The 11225-nt window shown below is 41.2% G+C and overlaps 1 protein-coding gene across 2 annotated transcripts in view; it reads left to right on the forward strand.

Annotated features, from left to right (window-relative positions):
• The window catches only part of LOC118390852 (neuronal vesicle trafficking-associated protein 2), a 31973-nt gene extending 21405 nt beyond the window's left edge, over positions 1-10568 (forward strand). For both annotated transcript variants that reach the window (XM_035781549.2, XM_035781548.2), the window contains exons 4-5: positions 8764-8874; positions 9226-10568. In XM_035781549.2, coding sequence (XP_035637442.1) covers positions 8764-8874; positions 9226-9417 — 303 coding nt within the window. In that variant the 3' untranslated portion in view covers positions 9418-10568. The remainder of the gene's footprint in view (positions 1-8763; positions 8875-9225) is intronic.
• The last annotated feature ends 657 nt before the right edge of the window (positions 10569-11225 follow it).

The following is an 11225-nucleotide window of genomic DNA, read 5'->3' on the forward strand; positions in this document are numbered from 1 at the left end:
TTTGAACGTGGACTGAGCATGCGCTTCCCGGAAATGACACTGCAATAAGAATCATGTTACCCTTTAGGACTACCTATCTCTGAAAGTGGCTTCTCTGCTATGGCCGTGCTGAAAACGGAAAGCAGAAACAAACTGGACAGCCAGCATGACCTCCGAGTTGCCCTGTCAACCATCACCCCAGACATCAATAAACTTATCAAACTGAAGAAACACCCCCAGGATTCCCACTGATAGGCCACACACACACGCAATAACTAAACAGATACATTAGTTATTGTTCAGTATGTTAATTGTTATTGTTAATTAATTCTGACATTCATATGACATTTTATTGAACTAGTTAAAAATATACACCTAATTCAAGGTTGTGAAGCTATTCATATGGTAATTATGATGACCAAATCCTAATGATTGTTTTTTTTCTTCGATTTTAAACACTGGTATGTGTTACTGTTCATTAACATTATTGGACTGGTTTCGATGTCATGTTCTGAATCTGATCATTAATTACACCCACTCCTGAACTGGTCGCCTAATTAAATGGCTTATTCTCCTGAATTGATAATAAATGTTTTCTCTGTTAATATGGCTGTGTAATGACTTTCTTTATAATACCATAATAGTAGCCCATAGACATGCTGACCACACCACTCGATTCGCAAAACAAATTTAAACATGTATGTTACTCAATTATTGCACCCACACTGCTCGCGAGCGTCTGCGTTGCCACGGGCTAAAATAGAAGTCGGTTCTATTTGTGATGCTGAATGCGGTGCAAATTTTGCCTCTCCCATCTCCTCATTGGTTTATAGAAGCAGGTACCCATGTGCCATCTCCTCATTGGTTATACCCACGTGGGTGATTGGAAGATGAACTGAGTTTGGTCGGTCGTCGTGGTAACTTGAGATGACAATCGCCATATAAAGTGCAAAGAAGAAAAAGCCCGGAAGGAGGAGAGATGACTAGAAACGATTCGGTTGACCGTTTTATAGGTGGATTAATTGTCAGCGTAGAGGACCTTGTGCATTTCAGGTAAAATAACAACTCAATGTTTATATCCTAGGATAAATTAGCTATCAACAGCAAGCTAGCTAAATAAGACAAATGAACTAGGAACTGCAAGCTAGCTAGCTAAAATGCCATAAATGTTTAATGCTTTTTGACCTGTCCCCAAATTAATATAATTGGTTCAGAGTTTGTTTTGAAATTTAACCTGCATGTCTTGAATGCGTTTTGTGTGGGGGGACAAAATAAATTTGCGCACAATGGCACACGCACACCGCTGGTTTGGGTACGTTGTGAGACAGAGTCTGCGGTCCAGAAGATGGCGCCGAAGAGCATGGCAGATGTTTTACATTCTCCCAACCAATTGTGCTGTTTGTTCATTTTTTTGCGTTTTGTGTAACTTATTTTTTACTTATTGTGTACATAAAGTTGCTGCTACCGTCTTTTGTGACAGAAAATAACTTCTGGACATCATAACAGTGATTACTTATCGCGGACTGGAAGAAACTTTTTCCTTTAACGAGTCCGTCGAGAAGGATATCCTGCTTTCACCAGAACAGGCCCAGATTCCCACCTTTTGCGTGAAGAAAAAAACTAACATCTTATGTTATACCGAGACATGGCTGACCGAAGATACATAGAGCTATCAGGATTTTCCATGCACTGGCAGAACAGAGACGCTACCTCTGGTAAGACGAGGGGTGGGGGGTGTGTGTGTTTATTTGTCAACAGCTGTTGCTCAATGTCTAATATTAAAGAAGTCTCGAGGTATTGCTTGCCTGAGGTAGAGTACCTTATGATAAACTGTAGACCACACTATCTACCAAGAGAGTTCTCATTTATATAGTTCCTAGCTGTCAATTTAACACCACAGAATGAAGCTGGCACTAAGACCTCTCTCAACCAACTCTATTTAAATATATATATTTCACCTTTATTTAACCAGGTAGGATAGTTGAGAACAAGTTCTCATTTACAACTGCGACCCGGCCAAGATAAAGAAAAGCAGTTTGACACATACAACAACACAGAGTTACACATGGAATAAAGAAACATACAGTCAATAATACAGTAGGAAAACAAGTCTATAGACAGTGTGTGCAAATGAGGTAAGATAATGGAGGTAAGGCAATAAATAGGGCATGGTGGCGAAGTAATTACAATATAGCAATTAAACACTGGAATGGTAGATGTGCAGAAGATGAATGTGCAAGTAGAGATACTGGGGTGCAATGGAGCAAGATAAATAAATACAGTATGGGGATGAGGTAGTTGGATGGGCTATTTATAGATGGGCTATGTACAGGTGCAGTGACCTGTGAGCTGCTCTGACAGCTGGTGCTTAAAGCTAGTGAGGGAGATATGAGTCTCCACCTTCAGTGATTATTAAAGTTCGTTCCAATCATTGGCAGCAGAGAACTGGAAAGAAAGGCGGTCAAAGGAGGAATTGGCTTTGGGGGTGACCAGTGAGATATACCTGCTGGAGCGAGTGCTACGGGTGGGTGCTGCTATGGTGACCAGTGAGCTGAGATAAGGCGGGGCTTTACCTAGCAAAGACTTGTAGATGACCTGGAGCCAGTGGATTTGTCGACGAGTATGATGCAAGGGCCAGCCAACGAGAGCGTACAGGTGGGTAGTATATGGGGCTTTGGTGACAAAACGGATGGCACTGTGATAGACTGCATCCAATTTGTTGAGTAGAGTGTTGGAGGCTATTTTGTCAATTATATCGCCGAAGTCGAGGATCGGTAGGATGGTCAGTTTTATAAGGGTATGTTTGGCAGCATGAGTGAAAGATGCTTTGTTTGCGAAATAGGAAGCCGATTCTAGATTTAATTGTGGATTAGAGATGCTTAATGTGAGTCTGGAAGAAGAGTTTACAGTCTAGCCAGACACCTAGGTCTCTGTAGTTGTCCACATATTCTAAGTCAGAACCGTCCAGAGTAGTGATGCTGGACGGGTGGTAGGTGCGGGCAGCAATCGGTTTAAGAGCAGTTGGAGGCCACAGAAGGAGAGTTGTGTGGCATTGAAGCTTGTCTGGAGGTTAGTTAGCCTGTTTGGGATAGGGGGCAGCATTTTCACGTTTGGATGAAAAGCGTGCCCAGAGTAAACTGCCTGCTACTCTGTCCCAGATGCTATATATGCATATTCTTTGTAGTATTTGATAGAAAACACTCTGAAGTTTCTAAAACTGTTTGAATGATGTATGTGAGTATAACAGAACTCATATGGCAGGCGAAAACCTGAGACAAATCCAACCAGGAAGTGGGAAATCTGAGGTTTGTAGTTTCATTTAGGTGATTGCCTATCCAATATGCAGTGTCTATGGGGCCATGTTTCTACAAACTGTAATGCAACTCTTTTGACTTTTTGTCTGGATTTTGCGCTCGCGCATTGTGCCTTTGAAATAGTGAACTAAACGAGCAAACAAAATGGAGGTATTTGGACATAAATATGGACGTAATCGAACAAAACAAACATTTCTTGTTTCTCCATTTCTCCTGCCATCCAGGACCTATATAATAGGCGGTGTCAGAGGAAAGCCCATAAAATTCTCAGAGACTCCAGTCACCCAAGTTCTAGACTGTTTTCTCTGCTACCGCACGGCAAGCGGTACCGGAGCACCATGTCTAGGACCAAGAGGCTTCTCAACAGTTTCTACCCCCAAGCCATAAGACTGCTGAACAATTAATAGAATCGCCACCAGACAATTTACATTGACCCCCCCCCCTCCCTTTTGTACACTGCTGCTACTCACTGTTTATTATCTATGCATAGTCACTTCACACCCACCTACATGTACAAATTATATCAACTAACCTGTACCCCCGCACTCTGACTTGGTACCGGTTCCCCCTGTATATAACCTCATTATTGTTATTCTTATTGTGTTACTTTTTATTTTAGTCTACTTGGTAAATATTTTCTCAACTCTTCTTGAACTGCACTGTTGGTTAAGGGCTTGTAAGTAAGCATTTCACGGTAAAGTCTACACTTGTTGTATTCGGCGCATGTGACAAATAAAGTTTGATTTGATTTGAAACGCTTAAAAGACACACCCTCGTCCACTTACCCTCGCCTTATGCCCTTGGGAGAATAACCGTCGCCATCTTGGAGGGCGGGTCCAAATGATTAGACAAACAAGGGAAGATTGCAACGTAAGGCCCCTCAGCCCTCGTTGTTAGTCAGCTTTGCGAGTGTACAATTATATTCGCTCCGTGCCTGAAACTCCCCATAATTCAATTCGCGACATTTGTACATCCGCTGAGAAAAGTCTGAGACCTTAAAAACAACATCATTGCAGAAGTCAACATACACGTGTAAAGTAAAAACAAATGCAAATAAGTTGTGCTACTTATGCACATGACGGCACAAGCATGTCCCATAAAAAGTACATGTTTTTGTTTGGTTATCTTTTGGAAATTGTAGAAAGAACATTTTCCTTCAGAAGTTCCAGCTAGGCAGGCTAACATTAGTTCGCTAATTAATAATGCTAGCTATCACACAGTAGGCGTATATTCGTAATTATATATTTAATATAAGTAGACATGCAGTCATAATTGACTGAAGCGCATATAAAGCAAACACAAGCTACCGGTGGCTGAAAACACAATCATCGCGGAATGAAGGAGTGATGAATTTATGGCCAAGGGTGGTCCATTTCAAATGAATTCCTTCCTCCCTCGCCCCTTGCCCTGCAAGTGTATACTCGTCAGACATCATGTTACGTCATCAGAGTGTCCACTGAATTTGAGGGCTGAGGGGATAGCGTGTGTCTTTTAAGTGTTTGGACAGCGACACGGTCTATTTAGCAATTGAAGCCTGCCCAAGAAGGCAGCTGCAATGCAACATTACAAAATATAGCTGCAATATAACAGTCCATAATATTGGGTCGCGACTCAATTGTCATTATCAATTTTGGGTCCCCAGGCAAAACCCGTTGCTCTGGAATACTATAGTAAATACTACAATATTATCCACAAGAAAACTAGTAGATCGTACAATAATGTCCACAAAAACACAACAGTCTGCAAAAACACCAAATGTTTTACCTGTAGTAAATACTACAGTATTTCATTTGCATATACCCTGTCCATAAACCCTACCCTGCATATATCCTTTTAATTTTTTTTTTTTTTTACCTTTATTTAACTAAGCAAGTCAGTTAAGAACAAATTCTTATTTTCAATGACAGCCTAGGAACAGTGGGTTAACTGCCTGTTCAGGGGCAGAACGACAGATTTGTACCTTGTCAGCTCAGGGGTTTGAACTTGCAACCTTCCAATTACTAGTCCAACGCTCTAACCACTAGGCTACCCTGCCACCCCAATGTGTGCCACCCATAAGTAAGAAGCTTATATGCAAAGTATAGATCAAATATTGTCTTCCCTACAGGTTACAGAAAAGATCTGAACTATCAATTTAGACCACAGTCCTACTTACATACAGGTTATGGAACTGTAATTACTATAGTATATACACTAGTTTTACTACAGTATTTATACTATAGTATTTTTCCATGTGGGTGGTGTTGTATTACTGTAGGACATTTGATGTGGTGGAAATTAGCCAACGTATCCTCACCTAGAGGAGGAATATATTAGATTGTGTGATTCAGACTTCCCTGTTCAATAGTAGGGTTCCATTCCCTCAATATACTGTAGTGTTCTGACTAGAAGGACACAGTGACAAAGCCAAACCATTGTATTGGCGATACCTGACGAGGGAGACGAACTAAATAGAAATGTATTCTAGCTGTGAGATGAGTCTTATACAGGCTTAACAAATGCTGGCCACCGGTAATGGAAATATTATGATATACAATACCAGTCAAAAGTTTGGACACACCTACTCATTCAAGGTTTTTTATTTATTTCACTATTTTCTGCATTGTAGGATAATAGTGAAGACATATGGAATCATGTAGTAACCAAAAAAGTTATATTTCATACATTTATTTCATATTTAGGATTCTTCAAAGTAGCCACTCTTTGCCTTCATGACAGCTTTGCACACTCTTGACATTCTCTCAACCAGCTTCACCTGGAATGCTTTTCCAACAGTCTAGAAGGAGTTCCCACATATGCTGAGCACTTGTTGGCTGCTTTTCCTTCAGTCTGTGGTCCAACTCATCTCAAACCATTTCAATTGGGTTGAGATCGGGTGATTGTGGAGGCCAGGTCATCTGATGCAGCACTCCATCACTTTCCTTCTTGGTCAAATAGCCCTAACACCGCTTGGAGGTGTGTTGGGTCATTGTCCTGTTGAAAGACAAATGATAGTCCCACTAAGCGCAACCAGATGGGATGGCGTATCGCTGCAGATGGCCGCGGTAGCCATGCTTGTTAAGTGTGCCTTGAATTCTAAATAAATCAAACACTGTCACCAGCAAAGCATTCCCACACCCCCACACCTCCTCCTCCATGCTTCACGGTGGGAACCACACATGCAGAGATCATCATACGTTCACCTACTCTGCGTCTCACAAAGACGGCGGTTGGAACCAAAAATCGCAAATTTGGACTCATCAGACTAAAGGACCGATTTCCACCAGTCTAATTAATGTTCATTGCTCGTGTTTCTTAGCCCAAGCAAGTCTCTTCTTATTGGTGTCCTTTAGGAGTGGTTTCTTTGCAGCAATTCGACCATGAATTCATGCAGTCTCCTCTGAACAGTTGATGTTGAGATGTGTCTGTAACTTGAACTCTGTGAAGCGTCTATTTAGGCTGTATTTCTGAGGCTGGTAATCCTAATGAACGTGTCCTCTGCAGAAGAGGTAACTCTGGATCTTCCTTTCCTGTGGCGGTCCTCATGAGAGCCAGTTTCATCATGATGGTTTTTGCGACTGCACATGAAGAAACTTTCAAAGTTCTTGACATTTTCCGGTTTGACTGACATTCATGTCTTAAAGTAATGATGGACTGTTGTTTCTCTTTGCTTATTTGAGCTGTTCTTGCCATAATATGGACATGTTTTTTTGTAACCAAATAGGGCTATATCTTCTGTATACCACCGTTACCTTGTCACAACACAACTGATTGGCTCAAAACGCATTAAGAAGGAAAGACATTCCACAAATGAACTTTTAACAAAGCCCTCATGTTAATTGACATGCATTCCAGGTGACTACCTCATTAAGCTGGATGAGAGAATGCCAAGATTGTGCAAAGCTGTCATCAAGGCAAAAGGATGGCTACTTTGAAGAATCTATAATCTAAAATATATTTTGATTTGTTTAACACATTTGTTGGTTACTACATGATTCCGTATATGTTATTTCATAGTTTTGATGTCTTCACTATTTTTCTGCAATGTAAAGAATAAAGAAAAACCCTTGAATGAGTAGGTGTGTCCAAACTTTTGACTGGTACTGTAGATATGGACATATAGATAGATAAAGAAAATCCAATATCTACGCATGTCAAATTAGTGTTATGGCATTAAACCAAATCCTGTGAGGTTTAGGGTTCATTGAGTTTATGAATAATGTAAAAAGTTCATCATTAATATTAATAGACCACACGCTTCTGTCAATATTTATCAATACACTACAAATCTAGGTTAAAAGCTATCAATTGAATGCTTAAACACTCCCGTACTGGAATAATGTGTTTATACGTCATAAAGCCCTAATACGCTTTAAGCAGCCATTTCACATGTTCAGTGTGTGTAGTAAGCAAATGTAATTTAATGAACATTCTGACAGAACCAAACATGTGTCCTCACATTAACACCTAAGTCAATAGTCATTTAGCCTCTGTGCTCCCCTTTTTACAAATCACTCTGATCTCTGCTGATCAGTACGCTACCTACATGTAAATCCCCTAGCCTAGCATCCTGCCGAGGTGGCGTGGTGTGCGATATGGAGGGAGGCCATTGGAAACGGGGAAATGGTTTTATGGTGCATTATGATTAATTGTGGAAGTGAGGATGAAAATAGCCATTCGGTCCCTTGATTTGACACTGTACTAAACCAGAGTTTAACTGCACTACCACCACATATTATGGTAGAGCCTTGCCGTGTGTACACGTTCTTGCACTCCTCTCGAAAGTAATCAGATTGCAAAACCATTCTAACATCTCTCAGCTATCATTTGACCCACATTTGCATAATGTTAATTAACCAATCATAGATTCAGGAGGAACAAGGGAGAAAATCGGTCCTGTTATATGTTAATCTCCCACTATAAAATCATCTTGTCTACCAGGGAAATACACATTTGAAGCACCAAATTTCTACAAAAAAAGTAGTTCTATAGATGTACTTATTTGGATCACTCTATTGAAAGTAATGTATTCTGACATATTGGATCGTCTTTTTTAGGAATGTCGTTATGGAGCTATTTTTTCCCAGCGTCAGTCTGCTTCAACTGCATTTTGTGACCAATTTGGCTGCTGGGTTGTGAAAAATGTAATTAGTGAAGGTGTTTATTTGAATCTGTTTGTCTACACTGGGCTTAATATAGCAGGCAATGAACACGTTCTACCTCTACTCAGATGGCATTTCTGGAGACAAATGATGATGAGTTATAATCCTGCAAATTGACTTGTTTTCTCTCACCATGTCACCAGACAAATGATGGTAGTAGTTGTTTGTGTGCTCTTTTGAACATATACCGATATTATAGTGTCAAACTCCATCGAATCTATTAAATAACAGAACCTTGCTTTAAGATGTTTTAGATCTTCCGCCTTGACAGGAAACCTGACTTCGCCGGCAGCTATTAAATTGAATGGTGTGTAATCTCTCATTCGCAGGTCACTATCCTCATAGTCCTGGCCTTGGCCTTCCTGGCCTGCATAGTGTTCCTGGTGGTGTACAAGGCGTTTACCTACGACCACAGCTGCCCAGACGGATTCATATACAAGGTGAGTGGGCCCAAATGGCACCCTATTCCCTATATAGTGTATTCCTGTTGACTAGAGCCATATATACCCTGGTCAAAAGTAGTGCACTGCATAGGAAATAGGGTGCTCATTTGGGACAGAGCGTTACAACGACACTGGTTAATTGTCTGTACAGTCACCTTTGGAGGTTTTTGCTGTGGACTACAGGCATGGTAGCTGAAGTAGATCTAATTTAGACACAGCCACTGCACTCACCAGAGGAAGAAAAATAACTATTCACCAGAAAAAGCCCTTAGTGCTGTGCAACGGTGTGTAAATGAGGAGAGTATGATATTGAACCCTCCCCACTCTCTCCCTCTCTCCCCCCTGCAGCATAAGCGGTGCATCCCTGCCTCTCTGGAGGCCTACTACACTGCTCAGGATGCCAACTCCCGAGGGCGCTTCTATACGGTGATCAGCCACTACAGCATGGCCAAGCAGACCACCTCTCGCTCCGTCTCTCCCTGGCTCCCTGCTGGCGCTGCCCCGCACGACGCCAAGCCGCCCAACACAGACGGGCACTGAGTCTGCCTGCACAACCCTCCCACCAACCCCACCTCGTCTGCCCGTCTCCATTCCAAGCTTTTAACAGGGAGTGTCTGTCTCCCAGGTGTCTTGCTCGGCTCAGAGTACTCTCACACCCGCCTTCCTGCCCGTATCTGAATCTCCCTTCTCTCCCGGCTGTCTCTGTTCTCATCCCTCTATGTATTTATTATTTATCATCACTATTTTTTTTTTAAACTTGTTATTGCTGTTTTGTATTTGATATCAAACAACTGTTTGTACAAAGGCACGAGTCAATGTTGAAATCCACTCAGTCAGTTTTTCTGAGCTGCTACTAACAAGAGTCAAACTTCATTTCTCAGATGTGTGCGCCTGTTATCTGCTCGGCCTCCTGTACTGTCATGACTGTGTGTAGTGGAAGGCATGTAATGATAAACACTAGGAACATGTTTCTGATTCAAGTCCAGGCTCCTCTATGTCACTCTGTGCATAATCATACTGGAATACATTCTTATAAAAAAGGTTTTCCCAAAGCGAGTATCGATTTGTACGTCTATGGAAGTTGAACATGAACACCCGTATACAATAGATTTCCTGAATTATCTGAGCAAAGCTAGCTAAGTATTCTCTATCATGACGGTTTGATAACTGAACACTTTTCAAGGTACTGTACTGTATGTCATAGTTCCGTCATTGAGGCAAGCTGTATAAAGCCCAATGCATTCATGCTAGTTTCTGTGTGTGCATTGTTGTAGCTAGGTTTCATGACATTTTAAAAAATAATTCAATGGGAGAGAAGAGAAAAAAAAATGGCCTTATTGCCAGTTATGTTTTGCTTTAGAAAACAGTCCAGATACTGTACACAACATGAATATGTGGACCTAGCTAGGGATAAATACCCAAGACGTGGAGATTATGGGGAACAGTGTGCATATCACTGTCTTTGCTAAAACTCTTGGTTCTGCAATGTTTAGATACATTTTTAGATAAGCTTCTCTGTGTAGTTTTGTTCTGTTACTTTTTTTTTTTTTTATGTCGTCAAAAAAAAACGCTTTTTGAACTATTGTGATTTTGGTAGATAATATGTAGCAAAGCCTGGAGTAGTTTCTCAGTGTGCATCCCATAGGTTTGAGATGAAAAATAAAGCAAGCTGTGACCTGTGCAAAAAAGTATTTGTCCTGTTGTTTTCAATGTTCCCGGACTTCAAATCTCTTCATTATCCCGGTCCACATCTGTACAGTAGTGGTTTGATTCCATCTGTAGCGCCGAAGATCAGCGTTGTAGTGTGATTCAATTGAAGTCAATGTTTCACTTTCTTCCCCCTCATCAATCTACACACAATACCTCATAATGACAGCAAAAACCGTTTTTTTTCCACATTTTTGCAAATATATAAAAAACTGAAATATCACATTTGAATAAGTATTCAGACCCTTTGCTATGAGATGTGCATCCTGTTTCCATTGATCATCCTTGAGATGTTTCTACAACTTGATTGGAGTCCACCTGTGGTAAATTCAATTGATTGGACATGATTTGGAAAGGCACATACCTGTCTATATAAGGTCCCACAGTTGACAGCGCATGTCAGAGCAAAAACTAAGCCACGAGGTCGAAAGGAATAGTCCATAGAACTCAGAGACAGGATTGTGGCGAGCCATAGATCTGGGGAAGGGTATCAAAAAAGGTCCCCAAGAACACAGTGGCCTCCCATCATTTTGAAATGGAAGAAGTTTGGAACCACCAAGACTCTTCCTAGAACTGGCCTCCCGGCCAAACTGAGAAATTGGGGGAGAAGGGCCTTGGTCAGGGAGGTGACCAAGAACCCT

Source organism: Oncorhynchus keta, chromosome 12 (genome assembly GCF_023373465.1).
Source record: "Oncorhynchus keta strain PuntledgeMale-10-30-2019 chromosome 12, Oket_V2, whole genome shotgun sequence".
Taxonomy (NCBI): Eukaryota; Metazoa; Chordata; class Actinopteri; order Salmoniformes; family Salmonidae; genus Oncorhynchus; species Oncorhynchus keta.